Below are 23,274 nucleotides of genomic sequence, written 5' to 3'. Positions count from 1 at the left end.
CTTCCTGGTCCACAACGGTCACCTCTTCTACTCTTCATTCTCTCTCATGTTCCTCGTTCATCAACTCTTCAGAGTACTCTTTCCATCTTCCCATCACACTATTGGCACCTGTCAACACACTTCCATCCTTATCCTTTATCACCCTAACCTGCTGCACGTCCTTCCCATCTCTGTCTCTCTGCCTTGCCAACCTATACAGGTCAGTCTCTCCCTCCTTACTGTCCAACCTAGCATACAAGTCATCGTAAGCCCCTTGTTTGGCCTTTGCCACCTCTACTTTCACCTTACGCTGCATCTCCCTGTACTCCTGTCTACTGTCTTCAGTCCTCTCAGTGTCCCACTTCTTCTCAGCTAACCTCTTTCTCTGGATCCACTCCTGCACCTCCTCATTCCACCACCAAGTCTCCTTATCTCCTTTCCTTCCAGATGACACACCAAGTACTCTCCGACCTGTCTCCCTGATCACATTTGCTGTAGTTGTCCAGTCATCTGGAAGCACCTCCTGACCATCCAAAGCCTGCCTCAACTCTTTCCTGAAAGTCATACAACACTCTTCCTTTTTCAGCTTCCACCATTTGGTCCTTTGCTCTGCCTTTGCCCTCTTCATCTTCTTCACCACCAGGGTCATCCTACACACCACCATCCTATGCTGTCTGGCTACACTCTCACCTACCACTACTTTGCAGTCACTGATCTCCTTCAGATTACACCGTCTACGCAAGATGTAGTCTACCTGTGTGCTCCTACTTCCACTCTTATAGGTCACCCTATGTTCCTGCCTCTTCTGGAAGAAAGTATTCACTACAGCCATTTCCATTCTTTTTGCAAAGTCAACCACCATCTGTCCTTCTGCGTTCCTCTCCTGGATACCAAACCTGCCCATGACCTCCTCATCATCTCTGTTTCCTGCACCAACATGTCCATTGAAGTCTGCACCAATGACAACTTTCTCACTTCTAGGGATGCTCTGCATCACTTCATCAAGGTCCAACCAGAATTTCTGCTTCTCATCCAGCTCACATCCTACCTGTGGAGCATACCCACTAACAACATTGAACATCACACCTTCGATTCTAGCTTCAGGCTCATCACTCGATCTGACACTCTTTTTACCTCCAGGACATTCCTAACAAACTCCTCCTTACTCCATTTCTCTTCCTATCTACACCATGATAGAACAACTTGAACCCTGCTCCTAGACTTCTAGCTTTACTACCTTTCCACCTGGTCTCCTGGACACACAGTATGTCCACCTTCCTCCTCTGCATCATGTCAACCAGCTCTCTATCTTTTTCTGTCATAGTTCCAACATTCAAAGTCCCTACTCTCAGTCCTAGACTCTTGGTGTTCCTCTTCTCTCTCTTCCTACGAACACACCTTCCTCCCCTCCTTCTTCGACCAACAGTCGTCCATTTTCCACCGGCACCCTGTAAGTCGACAGCTCCGATGGCGGTCGTTGTTAACCCGGGCCTTGACCGATCCGGTATGGAAGTCATACATTTGATTCGCATGATTGATTTGGCCAAAGTTGTACGTCGGAGGCCCTTCCTGACACAACCCTATGTATTTATCCGGGCTTGGGACCGGCACAATAAGACACTGGCTTGTGTCCCTTGCGGCTCAGCCATACAGCATGAAAATAAGTATCAGCGGTGTTCTGGGAGCACTGGAGACAGATGTCAGAGTCGGAGAATCCCATTTTCTTCATCATGTATTGAGTAATATATGTTCTATGGAGGATTTTGTATTGGATGAGTTGTAAGTTTGTGTGTTTTTTCATTTTAAATGCATTATCACAAATTTGAGTCCAAAAGTCTGGTTCCAGAGATATAGATAGGTCTGACTCCCATTTAGAGATGGCTAAATATATTGTATCAGTGCTTGAGAGTAGCTTATACATTTTAGAGAGGGTTTTAGTTGTTGTCAGAGAAAGCTTTGTGATAGCTTTAGCTAATGGAGGTGGCTGGAGCGTGCCTTGAAGTGTTGGGATTCTTTTCTTAATATTATTTTTAACTTGTAGATAATGTAAAAAATTCCCATTTTTGTATTTTTGAAGCAAGTGTTTATGACATGAACATATTATCTGAAAAGAGGTGGTGAAGATGTGTAATTCCATTTTTCTCCCAAACAACCAAATGAAGCGGCTGATTGTTAACCTGAAAGTCAGGGTTGTGCCAAATGGGAGAGAACTCACAGGGCTCCAATTTGGAGTTTGTAGTTTCTAATGCCTTCCACCAAGCGGTCAAGGTGGAGGAAATCATTGCGTTTATAAAACAGTTGTGTCGTTTGATGGATGTTGTAATAAAAAGTATGTCTGGAAGTCTGAGGCTGTTGCAATCCTTCTGTTCTAATTCTAACCAACAGTTGGCATCTCTGTTAGGTTGTGTCCATAGATTAAGATATTGTAGCTGGTTAGCTAAATAATAATCCATAAAATTTGGTGCCTCTAGACCTCCTTTGGATTTACTTCTCTGAAGAGTAGATAGACTGATTTTTGCTATTTTATTATTCCAGTAGAATTTTGTGATAGCCGAGTCCAGCGACTGGAACCAGTTGGACGTTGGTTTGAATGGAATCATTGAAAAGAAATAATTTATTTTGGTAGGATTTCATTTTAATAGTAGCTATTCGTCCCAGAAGAGATATAAGGAGATTATTCCAGTGCTGTAGATCACTGCTGATATTATCCAGTAGTGGGGCAAAATGTAAGTGAGTTAATTCAGATAATTTAGGTGAAATTTTTATGCCTAAGTATTTTAAATTGCCTGTAGGGAAAGAGTAGTGAGGGTCCTGGTCTGCAGGATTCCATGAATTTTCTGTGATTGGAAGTAATGTTGATTTTGTCCAATTTATGGAATAATCTGATAAATGTGAAAATTTAGATATTAAGTTGAATACTTCTCTTAATGAGGCAGCAGGTTCTTCTAAATAAAGTAATATATCATCTGCGTATAAATTTATTTTGTGTTATGTTGCCCCAGAGCGGATTCCTTGGATCCTGACATCCTGGCGCACAGCTGTTGCCAGCGGCTCAATGAATATTGCAAATAATAGAGGAGAGAGTGGGCAGCCCTGTCTGGTGCCTCTCTGTAAGGTGAAGGTCTTTGAGGTGATTCCATTAGTAGTGACAGTGACTTTGGGAGAATCATATAGTGCTGATACCCAGTGAATAAATGACTCTCCAAAGCCATGTTTATTTAGAACAGCAAAGAGGAAGGACCAGTTAACTTTGTCAAAGGCTTTTTCTGCATCCAACGATATAATAACTGCAGGATTCCTTTATCTCCACGCCTGTGTTTACTCGGCGACTTAACAATAACTGACCTACCACGCAAATAATCTCAATCCTTACTCGTAGCCATCGCCAAAAAAACCCCAATCCTTGTTAATTGGAAAAATAAGCAAACTCTGAGCATCAACCTCTGGTTGAACCTCCTAATAGATCACATTTCAATGGAGAAAATCTCTGCTTCAAATAAAAATCAGTTGTCAAATTTTGTACAAACATGGTCACCGTATATTAACTCCCTTACTTTAAAACTGGTAACCTGATTCTGCCTGTTAGCAAGAGCCACGACAGCACCCTAATATATGTTACTGCTTATGTACTTTGGCATTGTGTAACTAATGATTGTCTTCAGTTAGAACCCAGTCGCTGTTAGCAGGACCGAACGGGCCACATCAACGACACCTTACAGTCATCAACTCCTCAGGATTCTCTCTCTATATGCACGAATGGTTAGCTTGGTGTCACTGCATGCTTGGCTAACTTTCCAGGTGCTGTCCCTTGTGGCTCAGCGTGGCTGGCCTTACTCCCCGGGTCTCTGCTGGGTCGGGCATGCATCTCGGCCGTCGCCCGGTGCCCGTGGGGGGTGCTGTGCTGGGGTGCTGCCCGGGGAGCTTGGGGCGGCGCTGTCCCGGCATGACCTGCTGCTCTTCGGCTAGCAGTTGCGGTTCCGATCTGTCCGATCTGTCCAGTCTGGTGGACTGAACAGTGATCTGTGGTACCGTGTCCTCTCCCCCTCCTCGCCCTCTTTCCCCCCTCGCCTCCCTCCTCCCGTCTTCCTCCACCTCCTTGTCCCCTCTCCCTCGCCCCCTCCCTCCTCCCTCCCCCTCATCCTCCTGCTCTGCTGCCTTTCCTCTCCTTCCTTGTCGTCTCCTCCTCCCCCTCCTTCTCATGCCTTCTGTCCTCCCACCGGGGAGTAGGGTGGGAGGTGGGTGTGGGATGGGGGAGTGGGTATGGGATGGGGGGGTGAGGGGGCAGAGGGGGGGAGGTTCCATTATCTCTGGCCTGGCTGTCTGGCTCTGGGGACAGGGTGCAGTGCACAGGGGTGTGCTGGCCTAGCCCATTCCAATTCAATGTTTGCCCTCCCGACACCCTGGGTGGGCTCCAGAGACGGGGTGCGAGTGATCCTCGCCCTGCCACACCCTTGCCCTGCCGCACCATCTGTCCGCTGGGGTGCCGGAGCTGTTGGTGGGGAGGGGGGATGATAGGGAGGCTCTGGGCGGGCGCGCACCTCCCTCCGCCTGGCTGGGTGGGGCCCCACTGATCGCTCCTCTTAACTCACTTCACTAGCTTCGCACAATACACCTTGTAAATAGACACCTAGGTCACACAACACATTCCTTGAGGGGGTGGAGATTTACGATTCTTGCTCCACAATTTCCCTCCAATTTTAATGCACCACACTACATTGGGAATGGGTGGTTATGGGGTGGGGCATCATTAGATGGGACAGGCCCCAGTGCAATGTTGTACTGTGGTTCCCCATCTATGCCCCCACCCCGCCACTACTTCCCCCAATTTTAACGCACTACATACACATTTACATTTTGAGCTTTCAGGGAGACTGGAGTGGGGGGTTCGTTGCCCTGTGCTCTGCCTCACCCGCTCCCAATTTTATTGCACCACACACACTTGTATGTACACTTGGGTGGGTCACATTCATGGTGCAGGGTTAGTGTTCACCAGTCGGGGAGCTGGTGAATCAGTAACAGGGTTACATCACAATAGGTTTACTAGCGTGACCTCCGAGGCCTCTCCCTGCCAGGCCTGAGGGCCTGGGTTGTTGGGCCTCCCCTGGTGCTCCTTCCTCTCCCCCCCTCCCTCGGTATTACATTCTTCCAGGCGGCTGTGGGTGAGCTGGGCTCGGTTGCCTTTGCAGTGCTGTAGCCCGATCCCTCAGCGCTGGTTCCTGGGAGCGAGTGACCTCCCAGATTTGGGCGTGGTGATGATGGCGGGAGGGGGTGGGGGGGTGGCTGGATGGGGGGGCGGCCTGGTGTGTGGGAGGGGTTGGGGGGGTTGTGGGGGGCGACGTGGTGGGGGAGGGGGGTGCTGTGGGTGGGTGGTGGGGGTTTGGGGGCTGGGGCGGGGGGAGTCGGGTTGTGGGGAGTGGTGGGGAGTGGTGGGGAGTGGTGGGGGTGGGTGGGCGGGCGGGTGGTCGTGGGAGAGGTGGGGCTGTGGGCCAGTGGGGCACCGCGTGCGTCTGCTATGGCCCGTTCTGCTGCGCAGGCCTTGGGGATTTGGCTCTCCGGCCGGTGGTCCCTGCGGGGGGGCTGTGTGGACCTCCTTGGGCTGGAGGAGACAGCTCTTTTTTTTGGTAGAGGTTTTCATGCATGCCAGACCCACCACACCGGCATCTACCAAAACTCAATAGAGTTTGTTCCTCCGGTCGCTGAGTCAGTGGAGGTTGCTGGGTCAGTGTCTGTGGATCTGACTCTGCTTCATCTATCCTTCCTGTGATCTCCTGACGTCTTCATGATTGATCCTGTTGGGATTCTGTTGTATCTGGTGTTTGTGAAGGGTCTTAGATTTGTAACTGGTTTCAAAGGTGTGAATTAAAGACCACAAATAAATAGAATGCACTCTGAGGGGCCGTACAAGACTTAATTCATTCTCGTCCTCTCACACACATATATTTTCTCTCATACTCACATACATTCTCCTGTGACACACATACATTCTCCTTTCACACACATATATTTTCACTCTTACACGCATACATTCTCCTCTCACACACATACATTCTCCTTTCACACACATATATTTTCCTTGCACACACATACATTCTTCTTTCACATACATATATTTTAATATTCACGCACACACACATTCTGCTTTCACATACATACATTTTCACTCATGCACACACAAACATTCTTCTCTCACATGCATATATTGTCACACTTGCACGTACTTACATTCTCCTTTCACATTCATACATTCTCCGGAATAAATAGACATATATGTATATGTACAAAGAAAATATATGCATGAAAGAGAAGAATGTATGTATGTAAGAGGAGAATGTAGGTGTGTGAGAGGAGAATGTATGTATGTGCGAGAGAAAATAGTGGAATAGGAAGTAAGTATAGTGGAAAAGGAAGTCCATCGTTTTTTGCGCTGTGATTGGCTGAAAAGCTCAAGTGGGCGGTGATGTTCAGGTAACGGTTACCATGGCAGGTGGAGAGGAGTCCCGAGCGCTTCAGCAAGCCATTGGGGTTTTAAGAAACATTTTGTCATCCCCAGAAACGGTCACATATTATCGTCATCGCTTGAGCAGCAGGCGACAGGTTTATCTGCACCAAACTTTACTCACAGCACTGTGGAAAGTGAGATGAGACAACTTTTCAGACCTGCAAACTTCCAAGTCGCTGCAGCGGGACAAGCAGCTAACGCTAACGCTACACAAGGCCGAACTGGAGGATTACGTGTAGCGTTAGCGTTAGCTGCTTGTCCCGCTGCAGCGACTTGGAAGTTTGCAGGTCTGAAAAGTTGTCTCATCTCACTTTCCACAGTGCTGTGAGTAAAGTTTGGTGCAGATAAACCTGTCGCCTGCTGCTCAAGCGATGACGATAATATGTGACCGTTTCTGGGGATGACAAAACGTAGTGTCGACAGATACGGACCCGTACCCGTAGCCTGTGGCCTACGGATACGGCACCTTACCTTACCATAAATATTAATGAGACGGGCATGAATATTAATGGTTGGGCTGATGAACGCGCTTTGTGATTGGCTGGTAATCCGACGTACATAAATATTAATGAGCCGTCTTGGTAATCCGAGTGATGAAGGCGCTTCCGTGATTCGAGGTGAATCTGCGTGCCGAGCCTGTCATGTCAGTCATCTGCTGTTCTCTTTTCTATCAAGCATAATGTCTTATAAATATCATTATCTGACTTTTTCACTGACAGCGATTTGGGGGTTGAAATCGGCACTACTATTAAAAATAGCAAAACTTTTTATTCACGTGACCCTGTTCTAATAAAGCACAGACAGCAAACAAAACAAATGGCAGAACTAACAGCCAGCAAACGAAAAGTATTTTTTTACCTTCAAAAGTAGCGACAGACTATTACATATTAACAACCTAAACAAAACCCTGACGTATTTTCTACGTCTGTCAACACAGACACTGCACGTCAGTCACTTTAATGTTAGCGGACTCTGTTGAATGGCTAAGTTACATAACCACAAACAAATCTCACAATATCACAGTAAATCGAGTTTGTGTTTTTTTTAATTCATGCCGAATTAAAGAGCTGCTCCTCACCATTCATGAGTGTTTGTTTCATATTCGACATCCTTAACTTTATCTTGTAAATTAGCGTCCAAAATTAAATGGGAACATTTGCAATGGAGTTCGTCAGCCGCTTCCACCACTGAACGCGGTAAACTAATTAATAGGAACTGGACTTCAAACAATTTAGACACGGCGTCTAAAAGCGTAAAAACTGCAATGTCTAAAGTGTGAGAGGAGACGGTGTATTTTTGGTTAAATTATACAATGTTCGCCGTCAAAGTCATTCATATAAACTGCCTGTAATGTGCAGCAAATAGTAGTTAACCGGCGCCAGCTCTTCAGTGACCTTAACGGGTCCGTACCTCTAGTACAGATGCTACGGGTACGGGTCCGTACCTGTAGCATCAACCATGACAAAATGTTTCTTAAAACCCCAATGGCTTGCTGAAGCGCTCGGGACTCCTCTCCACCTGCCATGGTAACCGTTACCTGAACATCACCGCCCACTTGAGCTTTTCAGCCAATCACAGCGCAAAAAACGATGGACTTCCTTTTCCACTATACTTACTTCCTTTTCCACTATTCTCTCTCGCACATACATACATTCTCCTCTCACACACCTACATTCTCCTCTTACATACATACATTCTTCTCTTTCATGCATATATTTTCTTTGTACATATACATATATGTCTATTTATTTCGGAGAATGTATGAATGTGAAAGGAGAATGTATGTACGTGCAAGTGTGACAATATATGCATGTGAGAGGAGAATGTATGTGTGTGCATGAGTGAAAATGTATGTATGTGAAAGCAGAATGTGTGTGTGCGTGAATATTAAAATATATGTATGTGAAAGAAGAATATATGTGTGTGCAAGGAAAATATATGTGTGTGAAAGGAGAATGTATGTGTGTGAGAGGAGAATGTATGCGTGTAAGAGAGTGAAATATATGTGTGTGAAAGGAGAATGTATGTGAAAGGAGAATGTATGTGTGTCACAGGAGAATGTATGTGAGTATGAGAGAAAATATATGTGTGTGAGAGGACGAGAATGAATTAAGTCTTGTACGGCCCCTCATAATGCACCTTTTCTCTCAGAACACTGTCTATACCTCACTTTTTGTCTGTCCTGTGTTTGTTTTATGTTTCACTTGGGTGTGCACAGCCCTCAATGGCATAATGTAGGAAACAGTGTGAAATAAACATGATAGGTTAATTTGCCATGAGGGCAGGTGATGGTCACAGTCACAAATAGATGGCTTGCAAACACGTGACTTTAGCGGTGGCATTAACTTCCGGTTAATGAAGTGGTGGTCTGGCCAACCAAAAGGACTGCCGCAGAGCAAGGAAAACGTGACTCTTTTTCAGGGTATTTTCGTACTCTAGATTCTAATTCTCAAACTCGATACATTGAAAAACTCAAATTTTGTGATGGCATAGATCCGTATGCGTTATCCATGAAGGATTTGACCTACGAGTTGGAAAAATATCCGCCAGTTCATTTCCCTGATATCTCAAACTATCTGGTGCTACAAACAAGCTTTTGCACTGCTAAGCAAATGAAGGCTTGGAAAAGCATGGATTCATACACTTTCTTTGTCTGTGGAAGGGTTAAAGAATTCGGAGTTAAGATCCTGAAAGACAAATCCTGCATCATAAAAAGCCGTGTCAGTAACGATTTATGTAAACTTGTACTTGCTAGGTGTGTTAGCTCGGTGGATGCTAAAACGTGTTTCTGCTGTTCTTTTCAGGTGAAACATTCGCAATGTTTATCAAAAACACCAACTCATACCTGGTTGTTGATAAAAGAAAATGGAGAAATAATAACCGCACACTGCGACTGCATGGCAGGGTAAATAATCCTTCAATGTGACAGTAAACAAGCTAAAAACAGCGAATGTTAGCTTGTTAAGTGGGTAGTTAGTGTTACCAATCTTTAAAGAATGGGTCTTAAAACCAACACAGAAAGGCTCTAAGCATGTATATCATAATAATTCACTAACCTATAACGAAGTGATCACCACAAACTCTGGCATTCTTTGACTCCGCTCCCTTCGAAGTTAAGGAAATGTTAGCGAGCCATTTTTCTCTGTGTCTTTTCGTAAAATCCTTAGTGCGAGGCCCTTTTTTAATCTCTTCACGAGGAACCCTGAAGTATCCTTTATCAATTTCGTGATTTGATCGATTAGAACAACCTAAAACAACACACGCAAAAGGCATTTTTGACCGATGAGTGAACGTTAGCCACGCTCGCTGCAGTCAACAATCAGCTCCGCTGACCACCACTTCATGATATGCATAGGTAATGAGGCGGATGTGACATCATTTGCAAGCCACCTATAAGAAAAAAACTGCATGCAGCTTAAGTAATGACACCATGGCTGGTTGGTGTCATTTTTGAGCAGATATGCAGACAAAAAAACAGAAAAAAAAACTTTTTTCCAAGTTCCCTCCCATAGGATACTTTATTTCCAGTGGTGAAGATGCTCTTTGACTTTCTACTTACTTACCTTTTAAATTTACAACTGTGTGTGCAGATCATTGTGTATGCACCTCTGTAGCCTTAATCTTCTGCACTGAGAGGAGATTTGATGAGAGATTAATGATAGAAGTGGATCTCGCTGTTCAGTTGTCACCTTCTTCTATTGGACTGCAGCTGCACTGAGCCTCCCAGGGTTAGCTGTGTGAATGTGTGCTACTGAAGTGGTAAAAAGATGAGTCATCAACTTCAGTCCTCGGCTTCAGACTGCAGCCTTGTCCTTGTGCTTTGTGCTGCTTTGTGAGTTTGGTACCTTTTCTTTCAAACAAATTCTTTCCCTTATCTTTGATCAGATCTTTTGAAAGCCCCACTGCTGTGTGTCACCTCCTCCTCTCTCTATCTTTATATCTCTGTCTCCTCCTCTTTCTTTTCATTTTCTTCTGTGCAGCATTTACTCTCTTTATTAATCTCTACAAATCCTTGACACTAATTGCTAGAGAATTTTGAATCATTTCTGCCTTACAAAGAAATTGTATTTACTTTTTGTCTCTTTCCTAATAAAACTTATGAATTTATTCTCAGCCCTCTGCGGTCTTATCATGTGTGGGCCAGTGACATTAGAGTGTAAAGGAAATCTGACAGTCTTAATCTTAGCAGGTGCATCTCATGTGTCTGACATTTTGGGCATAAATTTGATTTCTATCTTGTCACAAGTCATCTCTTGTCCTCTTGTCTGCTCTCTTGTCACTATAATCCACACAGAGTCACATAAAGCAGAGCTGACACGAAGGAGCTAATGGACAGAATGAGCTATTTCACTTTGACTTGTGATTCAAAATAATCCACACAGCCCTCAACATGCTGGCTGAGACTTCAAATGGCTACTGAACGTCTGATTTCATTAGTTCTGTCAGTAGTTTTAAGCCAATCAGGTGAATAGGAAAATTCAACACAGTCAACCTGACCCAAACCCAAACCCAGGATGCAGTCCAAGAAAATCACTTCCAGGACTGGATGTTAAACTAGATGTTAACTCTGTTCTGTGATGACGCTGCTGATCGGGAATTCCTTTGCAGACAAGAACAAACAGCATGCTGTGGGTGAAGTGAGAGAAACATATCGTCCTGATAACCCAGGCGGTCAACTGTATAAACTGCTCCCTGTGGCCCCCGGGTCTCCTCCTCCGGTGCTGTCCTCTAAGACAACTCTGCCTTATCTGCACTTCAATGTGTCCTGACATCTGCACTTTTAACAGTCCTCATGGCAATGTTTTTCAGTTTCACACAGACGGCTAAAAATAACCCACAAAATAGTCCAGGAGGGGACACACACAGCTGAGATGTGTGTGGGGGGTTAGAGTCTGTTTCCTGTAGGGGTGTCGCAGGGTAGAATCCTGTTCAGCCTGGTGCACATGGGTCCATGTGTGCAGGTGTGGATGCACTGATTCCTCAAATCAGAAAATAAAGGACACAATAGCCTAAGATGCCTTTGTGCATTTAATCCATTTTTACTCCTAACATATACAGCATTTCTATGGAAACTGTCCCCGGTGGTCAATTGATCAGAAAACAGAGCACTTTGAAGCAACATAGTTTTTTTGAAATCAGCCACCATGAGAGAATACTGCCCTGTCTATTGAGCTCTACTCCTCACTGTAACAGATCATACCATCATTTATAACTGATATTTGATAACTGTGATTAACACCATGGATGTTTCTGTCCCTTCTAACCTTCTCAGTCTCTTCTCTGTCTCATTTGTTGCACTAAAAATGTGATGCACAGATTTGGGGTAAAGGCAGCTGACAGTGCCCACAGATATTTACTGACACATGAAGAAGCTTTGATGAACTTTAACGAACAAACTTTCTGTTCTACTCTGATGTGTACAGTTAAGGTAAATGGGAGTGAAGGTACAAAATGTAGGAGAATTTATGTTTTATTTTTGCAGCACCTGGAAAGCTCAGCATTATTATAAAGCAAACATTGTAAAGCCATTATATTTAGCCCTAGCATTCTGTTCCTACACAGCAAAACTGTTATGTTTTATAAGAAACATATTTTCTCCTGAGAAGGAAATAGTATGATGTGGTGGGAAACATTTCGTGTTCCGGGTGGTGGTGACAGAAGTCCAACAATGAGGTGGAGGCTCATATTGGACTGTTATTTTAGCTCTCTGTTTACTTTAAATTCAATCTAACTACATGTTAGATGTCTGATTAGATTTATGCACCAACACCAATTGTGTAAATTTAGGAAAACTTCAAAGTTTGGTTTAAATAGAAACCTTTCACACCATGGTAAAAGTTTTTTTTCTTCTATTTTCTAAGTTACAAGGCTGAGGATTTAATGTCAGATTAGTTTTCTAAAAAGGAGTAACCCCATCCATCCATTAGCGATATCTACTTCCTCCTGCAAAGGGTTATATCCTGGCCAGGTTACCATAGTATGTGTCACCAGCTAATACAAACAGAGGACCACTCTCATTCAGGGCCAGTTTGAAATCACCAGCTAATCTCTAATACTTGAAAAAAATAAACCCACACTGAAACAGAGAGAACTTTCAAACCCCACAGTGACCCACTGCCTTGTGTTAACTCCTGCACCAACAGATATGATCTAAGAGAAAGCATGCTTTTCTCAAAACATAATAGAAAACGCACTTTAGCTGAATTCAGATGTATTTTTGTGAGGCAAGGCTCCGATATAAAACAGAGCAAACCAAAACTAGCAGCTGATGTGTTTGATTCAGTTCATTGGAGGGACAGAGTCAGGTCAGATAAGATATTAAAGGACAACCTGAACTCTAACAGTTCCTGTGACAACTAGTACTACTACTGCCACACAACATGCCTGTCTCTGTCCAGTTCTCACATGTGCTATGCTAGCATTAACAGATTAATTTTAGATGAGGAGAAACAAGACTACACTGGAATTAACATAATTAAGTTTGATATTTGTCAAGAAAAGATAATGTATCTCTGCAATCATAATACTTGTACAAGTATAAATTTATCCAAGTAGCTTCATGCATAGAGATATATGGAGAATTGAAAATAAAACATTTGAAAGAGCAATAACTCTAGCTTTGATATGAAACAGCTGGCTCAGTCACACAGAGGACAAACACTGAAATATTTCTGGCTCATTTTTAATAAATCAAGCAAATTTTATGCTGCCAAATGTTATATATCAAAGCAACTCCTGAGGAAACACAGAGAGAATCAGAAAGATCAGATGCCAGATGTTTTACGGATGGTTTAATCATAATCTCATGAATAAAGTATGCCATGGGGCCACTAAGAAGGGATGATCGGAGAAGGCATGGCAATTAAAAGATGAAGGATAGTGAGAGTTAAAGCAGGCAGGATGACTGGGATAAAGAGGAGAGGAGCGAGTGTAAAGGAATGACAGTCTGACCATTCAAGCTGCAGAAGAAAGGAAGGTAGGCTGGAGGCAGGGTGGACAGTAATAGGTAAGAAGATGAATGAGAAGTGACTGGGTTGCTGGCTGTATGGAAGAGGAGGAGGACTGCTGGATAGATGACAGACCCATGGAGGGGAGAAAAGATGAAATTAGAAAATAGAAAGATTTAACGGGTCAAGGAGAGAGCAAGACGGAATAGGAACAAAAAAAGTGGAGGAAAGAGTCATGAAAGCTAAATGAGGTAGATCAGAGAAAAACATAGAGGTAAGATGAGGTGAAATAAGAGTGGTATGAACATGAGGACCTTCAGGGAATACAGGACTCTAAATCAAAGAAGATTTCGTACTATAGGTTTGGATAGTTTGATCTGTGATGATTCCTGTTTTCTGTGAGTGTTAAACCCTCTGGAGAGTGATGGAAGTCACTGGTCACTGCCTTCTCAACCAATCATAGGTCAGCTCTCCCTGCATGCAGATGTTTCCCTGCTGCACTACGGTTGAGTCTGAACTTCAACCTAAGAGTAAATATAAAAAAACAAACACACAATGCTTCTGCAGAACAGTGGACAAGTGAAATGGAGAGTAGTTAATATTTGTCGTTTAGATTTGTAGCTTTAGAGCTCTGTCTATCTCCTGTTTAAAAGAGGAATGTTCAAGGTTTTCAAGGTTCTGTCATCCACACTGAGAACATCTGTATTGTAGCGGCCGTGGGGGGCCGCTGGGGGTCGCTGGGGGTCACTGCGGCGAGTGACTGTGTTCCGGGTATGAGGGGCCGCTAGGCATCATGGGAGTTATGTGTTCTTTGGGGTTGTTTTAGGGGGTTATATGTGTGTTCGAGACGTTCTTTTATTACTAGTTGCTTTTAGTTGTTCTAATTCTACGTTCTGAGTTCATTTTGTGTGTTTCATTGTTTTCGTGTTGTACTGTGACTCGGGGGGGCTTGTTGGGGGAATGACCTCGGCCTGCGAGCCGGTACAGGGGTGAGAGTTCTGAGTGCTTTATGTGCTGACAATAAAGCCAGGGTGTGTTGAATTCAAAAGCTCTCCCGTCATTTCCGCCTGAAGTTGCCGTTCCAGTGCTACAGTATGTTGATGTTTGGTATACTTTCATTCAGTCACCATGATGGAGGAAGTTATGGGAGTAAAAAATCACAATAGTTCTGATGGAGCTCAATCCTGACTCCATGTTGGGGATAATTTAGACTTAGAAATAGTTACTGCTGTGGTTCCATGTGACCTTCTCTCTCTGAGATTCTCTTATGAATCCTCCTGTTGTGTTGAATAAACTCAAGAAAAAACAGCTGGAAGAGGTTTAGCCCTCTGCTCAGAAACCTGGATTACATTTGTCCATGGTGAGCATTAATCTGAACTGTTACAGGCTCTGTTTTTATTGCAGGAATGAGAAAGGTGTTTGGTGACCAATGCAGTTGAGACTCGTGCCGTGATGAAAGTTATGTTGAAATGTTGCTGTGTCCAATTCAATACAATCGCCCTCATGATGAATCAATCAATCAAAATTTATTTCTATAGCCCTTTACAACAGCCCAAAGGGTGACCGAAGTGCTTCACAGTAAAAAAAAAACAAAAAAACAAGAGAATAACTTAAAAACAATACAGGAACTTTAAACAGGACAAACAAAGATAATTTCATTAAAAAGCAGCACTTTGTGTCTTCATTTACACAAATATTCTGTTAAAATCCACCAAAGATCTGGGCGACAACATCTCAGCAAATAAATAGAAACAGGAAACAGTCCTCAGATCTTCAGAACGTTCACATTCACACCTATGGGCAAATTTAAAATTATCAGTTAACCTCAGCATGTTTTTGGACTGTGGGAGGAAGATGGAGAACCTGGAGAAAATCCACATATGCACAGAGAGAACATGCAAACTCCATGCAGAAAGATCCCAGGAAGGCCAGGATGCGAACCGGGGATCTTCTAGCTGCAAGGTGACGGTGCTAACCACTATGGCACTGTGCAGCCCATATAATATACAATAAAACAATTTTTAAAATGAGCAGATTGTCGTTCAGATGCTGCCCTTTGTTTCCCTGCTGAGAACAGTCCAGAGGAAAATAAAGCTGCATAATGAGGAGGGATATGCATAATATGTGCTACTTTATAATGCCCACACAATAATCTGATGCAGATGTACACAGAATATAACACAAGTCAGCACTTTATCTTCACACTTCTGATTTCACCGTGTGCTAAAGTAACACACACTTTCTAACTCTACTACTAATTTATCTTCTGTTTATAAAGCGTATTATGTTCCTATTTATGAGACTGAGAGGTGATTATACCCCTTTAGGCCAAAGCTAGTGGTATTGCCTTGGATTACATCATGCTGTAAGGTGTCCATGACAGGGCATCAGTAATACCATAACTAGTGCGTTTAGTATTCAGGCTCTCTAAGTCCACATGGCCTGCTGTCTGTGTGAGGACAGTACACAGCTGAAAGTCAATCCAAACTCACTTCTGGATTTGTCATTTGCTCAGTGTTTCTCCTGTCCTTGCTTTCAGCACTTCACAGTGATTCTATTAGGCAGGCTGTGCTAATGCGTCTTCATACTGATTCATTCTTGCTCTCATCCAGGGCAAGCGCAGTGCACACGGTCGAATACATTACTGCAAGAAAAGCTACTTAGAACTGCACCGTAATACCCCAAATTTCATTCCTGGGGTGTGTTTTTGTGTGATGGGGGAGATGGAGGAGAAGGATCTGGGTGTGTGTGTTTGTAGGTTGAAATATTCTGCCTATATTCTGCAGCTCCCTGTCACTATCAGAGCTGCTAGAACAGGAAAATGTGAGGAATCACAGCTGTGGAATATGTGTGTGTGTGTGTGTGTGTGTGTGTGTGTGTGTGTGTGTGTGTGTGTGTGTGTGTGTGTGTGTGTGTGTGTGTGTGTGTGTGTGTGTGTGTGTGTGTGTGTGCGTGTGCGTGCGTGCGTGTGCCCAGGTTCTGGCTATAGTTGTGGGGACCAAATGTCCCCACAACTATAGGAAAACCAAAAAACATATCATTTGTGGGGACCTCATTTTTCTTGGCCATGTTGTTGTTACTGAAAAAAGTAAAAATGCAAAAATGTTTCTTTAGGGTTAGGCATTGTTTTGGTCTGGGTTAAGGTTAGGGTTAGGGGTTAGGTATGAATGGGAGTCAGTGATAGATCCCCACAATGATAGGAAATCACAGTGTGTGTGGTGTGTGCGTGTGTCTGTGTGTCTGTGTGTGCGCGTGTGCTGTGAAGAGTTTCTGTGCATGTATCTGTGCATTGATGTGTGTTTCTGTGGGACCCATGCTGCCTGGGAGGGTAACCTGAAGAGGGTCGCTGCCTTCAGAACAGTTCCCATCATCTTTAGTGGACCCTGGCTCTATTGTTGTAATTGCAGAACATCATTGTTGGAGCTACTGAAGGAACAGTACACATGGAACTGAGCTTCTGTATGTTCTCAGGCTGTATGCAAAACCTTGGGAGTTTGTATGTTCATCATTTTTCTTCACACGCAGGTTTTACTTTCGCAGTCTTGAGTCTCTTTCTCCCTTGTCTCTCATTATTTCTTCTCTCTCGGCTTCCTCAGCCCTTCATCCCCCTCTCCCTCTTCTTCCTCAGTCCTGTTATTTCACATCTGATCAGCCCTCTGTCCTTCTGTCTCTACCCAGGTGCTGTCTCTGGGTGCAGATGTGCTGCCAGAGTACAAGCTCCAGGCTCCTCGCATCCACAAGTGGACGGTGCTGCACTACAGCCCCTTCAAGGCGGTGTGGGACTGGCTCATTCTGCTGCTGGTCATCTACACCGCCATCCTGACACCCTACTCAGCTGCTTTCCTCCTCAGTGAGCAGGTAGGGCCACATTTAAGGATAGAATAATAATTCAAACTACTTCCAAGTTATTTAAATCGCCCACTAACCTCAAAATCAGTACAACATATAATCCTCAGACCTTGATTTGACGGTCAGATAAAGGAAAAACATCCTGCCTGTTATTATGATTAGTATAGGGCAGTACTTTACCCCATGAACCCCAGAACCCACCATTTATCTTCAAAAAAATCAACAAGAAACACAATTTATCAGAGCCAGAAATGTTCAACTTTCCAACATTCCTGGAACAAATCAAAGCTGTTAGTGAGTCGACTGTGACCTGCAGTAAAGTGACGAAGTTGAGTTAAATGGGGCTGAACTGCAGGATGTGTTTGGAGGGGAGACAAGTACGTGAACAAAAACAAATAAAACATATGAAGAGTCATCACTGTACTTTACAGTGTTGGTAACCCCTCTGGGCACTTGGAAAATATGTTGCACATGTCAATTTCAGTGTTTTTTTATTATTATTGTTGCAAAATAAAAATAAAAAAATGAGGAGATTCTACTTTAGTTTCTGTAGAGGGGCAGGACTTTATACTGCAGTGAAAAACACCAGCCAGAGACTGCCTGAGATTTAGAGGGTTAAATACAAAACACAATAGGGCTTCTAATGTTAGCTATAAATACAGCTATAAACAAAATAATAATATGAAACTTTGTGCTTGTTGTGAAGGTAAAAGCACGTCTGTCGAGCTGTTGTCTCCTCCTGGTTGGTGTGTGAGCTTGTCCGGCTCAGTGTTCTGTTTCTGTGTCACTTTCTCATGTTTTGTCTGCATACGTATGCAAACTGTCTTCAAACTCCTAATGCTAATCCATCTGAAAGACGCCTTCTATTTTTAGAGCATTAGATTATGATTCTCCTCTCCTCTCTTCTTTCTCAGGAAGAGGCAGCCATGCAGAGCTGTGGTTACTCTTGCTCTCCTCTCAACGTGGTTGATCTCATCGTGGACATCATGTTCATTATTGACATTCTCATAAACTTCAGGTGTGAACAGCAGCAAGATTTTTTAGCAGTAGGAAAAGCTCCAGCAGTAGCAGTACTTACATTTGGTTATCCAGATCTCATTAGTGTTATTAGAGCTGGTTGTAAAAGAAGAAAACATCTGGTAGTAAATTGCTAAACAGAAGTGATGCATTTTAAGTTAAATGGTAATTTCAGTGGTTGTGTCAGAAGTATTCGAATACCAACTATCAGCAGGTTTGAAAATCTGCTCTCTTGTTCTCAGGACTACTTATGTGAACTCTAATGATGAGGTGGTGAGCCACCCGGTGCGTATTGCCGTCCACTACTTCAAAGGCTGGTTCCTCATCGACATGGTGGCCGCCATTCCCTTTGACCTGCTCATCTACCGCAATGGAGAGGAGGTATTTCACCATGCAGCTGTTTATCTGCTGAGAGGAGAGAGCAAGACAAGTGGTAGTGAGATGGAGGGATAAGAAGAACAAGAGACAAACGCTGCATTGACACTGTGTCTGCCATTGTTTTTATCGAATGGAATAAAGTGGAGATAACAAGCAAAGAGATAAAAAGGGAGAGGAGGAGGGGCACTGGGAGGGAAAAAGAGAGAGAGGCAGAAGTGGTTTAGTTTTTGTTTCATAATTTAATTGTCTCCGTAGGGAAGTTGATTTGTAGTCAGCCGTGGTGGAGCATCAAAATAAAAAGTGTCTCCCTTACATATCATGATGCAGCTCATTAGGCACGCAGAGGGAGAAAATAACCCAAAATGTTGCGAACTGATTAGTTTTTGAAGTCATTTAAGAAGTAAAAAATACCAAACAGCGTCTCTGTGTGAGGAGTCGGTGCTTTGTCTGGTTACAGTTCTTGTCCGCTTCTTATCCTTGAGCTTTAGAATGATGAGATGTCGCTGCCACACAGATCAGGAAAAAGGTTATTCTCCATACCAACAGGTTTTTACTCATTGTTTTATTGTAAAATATTTCACAACATGGTCTAAAACAATGTATGATTTCCATGCTTTAAGTTGTGCTTCATGCCTTGGTGGAGATATGATGAGATTCTACTGGATGATATTTGGTTCAGTTTCCAGGGAGTCTGCTGTTTCCCTCCAGCTGATCAATGAACAATGAGACTTTCTCCAGAGGCTCATTCTTCCTTCTGCAGAGCTCTGTGCATTGTAAAGTCCTTCTTGTGAATGCATGTTAATCATCCTATCATCCAACGTGCATAATAGCAGTTGGATGACCAGTACACGAGCCATATTCCTTCATTTATCTGTTTCCTCATTCGAATATGTGTTTCAAGTTATAATAACAAGATAGCAGACTGTTCTAAAAGTACACTTCTGACATGAGTCCATAATTTCCCATTAACTTCCTAGAAAGTTCCCAGTAAAGGAGCAGTGTTTCCTCCAGGATTTTTTTCAGTAGCGGCGTCAATCTCCCCGACCCCACCCCACACACACACACACACACACACACACACACACACACACACACACACACACACACACACACACACACACACACACACACACACACACACACACTGTGTTTTCCTATCATTGTGGGGATCTACCATTGACTCCAATTCATATCTAACCCCTAACCCTTACCCTAACCCAGGGGTCGGCAACCACATGCGGCTCTTTCAGCCCTCTGTTGTGGCTCCCTGTAACTTTGGAAAATAAATTGTTCTGCCTTTCAGGTGCGTTTCAATTCATTTTAATATAGAGTTTTATTGTGAAATTACCGCTCTTATTTTGACGTGTCACCCCACTGGATGTGCTGCTGGGGTTTTCCCCTGTGACATGAGAGCGCAAAGTTGATGCAGAGAGACATCACAGAGCTTCCGATTCCCATACGTTCCATGCCTTTTTTTTTGTTTTATTCCTGGAGAAGCAACGCCTGTAGTTTCACATCGTTTTGTACTCAAGAATGGCAAGCCTGTATATTAAAGCTCCACTCCAAGAAAGACACGTCTTGTCTTTGAGTCAGAAGTACTCATGATAGGGTAATACTCACGAGAACATGGCTCGATCTCACGTCCAGCATCCAGGCAGCAGGTCAGAGAGTCAGAGGAGTGTCGTCTTGGAAAATAGGGCAGTGACTTACCGGAGAAAAGTTACTAGCTTAAGATAAATAGATAAATAGATTTTACAAGTTAAATAGACATTCGCAAAATATTGATTTCCAGCTAACATGGCCTAACATATGAGGTCCAGGAGCAAAAATGACATTAACCAAGTAAGATAAATATTAGTGATAGGACACAATTAAAAAAATGAATCTGTCTAATTAGAGGCTTTGTAATTAATTAATCACGACTGATTAACAAGGGCATAGAGGAGGTAAAAAAGTGATATATGCAGTGTTGTCTTCATTTTAAATGCCAAAAGGATTTTGCGGCTCCCGGTGTTTTCTTTTCTGTGGGAAACAGGTCGAAATGGCTCTTTGAGTGTTAAAGGTTGCCGACCCCTACCCTAACCTTAACCTTAACCCAGACCAAAACAATGCCTAACCCTAAAGAAACATTTTTGCACTTTTACTTTTTTCAGTAACAACAACAACATTGCCAAGAAAACAGTGTTTCCATTTGTGGGGACCCAAGTGAGGTCCCCACAAGTGACATGTTTTTGGGTTTTCATATGGTTGTGGGGACATTTGGTCCCCACAAGTATAGCCAGAACCTGGGTGCGCACACACACACACACACACACACACACACACACACACACACACACACACACACACACACACAAAGAGTAGATACTGAGAGCGTCACAGTTATCTGTAGTTTACCTGAGTACTCGCGAGTACCTGACACAGTGCAAGACTGATGTGAAGGTGGAGACACGCGGCAGTGGAGTATTTGTGATGATTTTTTTTAAAAATGAAAGGAACAGCACTGGAATTTTAGTAGTGGCGGCCGCAGAAACCCTTGTGTATGCATCCAGTAGATTAACCTGGAGGAAACTGAAATTTCAGACTGCTGTATGTAGAGTCACACAGTAGTTCTATTATATTCCACTGGGGAGCTGTTAGCTAAAGCTTGTTCCATGTGAGACTAAGGGCATCCTGATGACCACTCCTCCAGATACTATGATGTTACCTTTCAGACAGTATGTCCATTCTACCCCAGGACAGTGCTATCAGAAGGAAAAGGACCTCTGTTCACTGCTACGCTGCTGACACTTAGCTCTATGTGTCTCCTCATGACACGATACTGTTACCTGTGTTTTATATCTAAAGACCGGGATGTCATTGAGTTCTTAGTGCTCAGACAGAATCAAACAGAAGTACAGGTCGTCTGTCCAGAGGCTCATGGAGAGGAACTCTGAAGGCTCCTGAAGTAATAAATACTCTCAGACTCAACAAGCCAGGAAGCATGAGATCCAAGAGTGATTTTTTTACTCAGGTTTTTAATTTCAGGCTGTCACAGAACAGCTTTTTTAAGAACATCTCCAAAGTCAGGCAGTTTCTTTGTGAGCAGAGAGACTGATGCTCACAGTCTGGAGTATTGTAATGTTCTCCTTTCTGGTCTTCTGAAGAACACAGTAAATCATCCATCCATCAGGTATACACAGCTGAATCTTCATTGGGGGCTGGAGTCTATCTCAGCTGACTTCGGGTGAAGGTAGGAGACACTTGGACAGGTAACAGTCTATCACAGGGCCACATATAGAGACAAACAATCACACTCACATTCACCCCTACGGACAATTTAGAATCACCAGCTACACTCAGCATTTTTTGGACTGTGGGAGGAAGCTGGAGAACCTGGAGAGGACCCATGCACAGGAGAACATTTATTATTGACACAGAAAGATTCAGGGGATCTTCTAGCTCTGACATGACAGCGCAAACCACCTGAACTGCAGTAAATCTGCTTTCAGTTCAAAGTTCTAAAACCAGAAGGAGAGCACATGTTCTGCTTGTAGTAGAGGCTTTACACTGGTCACCTGTTAGCATTCATTTAGAATTTAGAATTCTTTTTCACTTTCTAATTCACAACAAACTGCCTCTCAGAAATGACCATCAAGACCCCTCAGATCCTCCGGTTCTTTTCTTTTAGCTGTTCCACAGAGCAGAACTAAAACATCCGTTGCTGTCAGTGTTACTGTATGAGCAGCTTTCAGAATATACTGATGTTTTTAAACTTGAACTAAAACTGTCTGTTCACTCCAGCTTTTCTGGTGTCTTATATCATTACAAGGTTTTAGTATTTGTACTTCTTTTGTTTTGTCAGTATGTCACTGTTTAATAATAATGTTTATTTTACTCTATCGTGATTTATTTGCATTTTGCTGTTTTGCTCTAATCATTTGTAAAATGTCATCATTTTATTTGAGTTGTTTGCATTACTTGTGTTACCATTTATTATTCATCTACATCACATCAGTAGCTTAAAGTTTGATTGATTAAATGATACATGGGATCTAAAAATAAAATGAACAGTAACTACAGGCACAGCTCATGTAAGTTTGTAATTATTCACAAAAAAGCAATGCAAATAAATACTCATTAATTCATTTAAAACTTTGCTGTCAGTCTCTGTCCAATATAAACTAGAAAGTGAATGCTGAATATCAAACAGTCTCTTTTTATTGTCCATTTCATTAACTACATCATTTAAAGATTATTCCAGCAATTTAATTTTAAACTCCCATTAAATTGGGCCTTATTAGATCTGCCTCATCTCTTGACCCTACTAAATGCCTGCTTCTTTCAAACTTTTGTTAAAAAAGTCAATCTGAAGTTCCGATGACATGATCAAAGAAACTTTACTTAGAATTCAGAAAGCTCCACAGAAGACATCTTCCAGAGCTCCTCTCACGTGTACAGTCTGTGGTGTGTCAGTCGGTGATGATGCAATGAACAAAACGGTATATTTCAGTCCAACAGTGGAAGAGATGGTGCTGACTGAAGATCTGTGGTTTGCTAAATGATTGACGAGTGAAATAACGTAGGTGCTGGTTTGAGGCTTGAAGGAAGTGGGAGGTGGGTGTC

The 23,274-nt window shown here is 43.1% G+C and overlaps 1 protein-coding gene across 1 annotated transcript in view; it reads left to right on the top strand.

Annotated features, from left to right (window-relative positions):
• Nucleotides 1-23,274, top strand: part of kcnh2b (potassium voltage-gated channel, subfamily H (eag-related), member 2b) — a 374,335-nt gene that overhangs the window by 321,594 nt on the left and 29,467 nt on the right. Inside the window, exons 7-9 of the mRNA XM_051940813.1 lie at nucleotides 17,104-17,283; nucleotides 18,189-18,292; nucleotides 18,534-18,672. Of these exons, the coding sequence (XP_051796773.1) occupies nucleotides 17,104-17,283; nucleotides 18,189-18,292; nucleotides 18,534-18,672 (423 nt within the window). The remainder of the gene's footprint in view (nucleotides 1-17,103; nucleotides 17,284-18,188; nucleotides 18,293-18,533; nucleotides 18,673-23,274) is intronic.

The sequence above is a fragment of the Acanthochromis polyacanthus genome, chromosome 20 (genome assembly GCF_021347895.1).
Source record: "Acanthochromis polyacanthus isolate Apoly-LR-REF ecotype Palm Island chromosome 20, KAUST_Apoly_ChrSc, whole genome shotgun sequence".
NCBI lineage: Eukaryota > Metazoa > Chordata > Actinopteri > Pomacentridae > Acanthochromis > Acanthochromis polyacanthus.
This window is presented reverse-complemented; position numbering and strand designations above follow the sequence as displayed.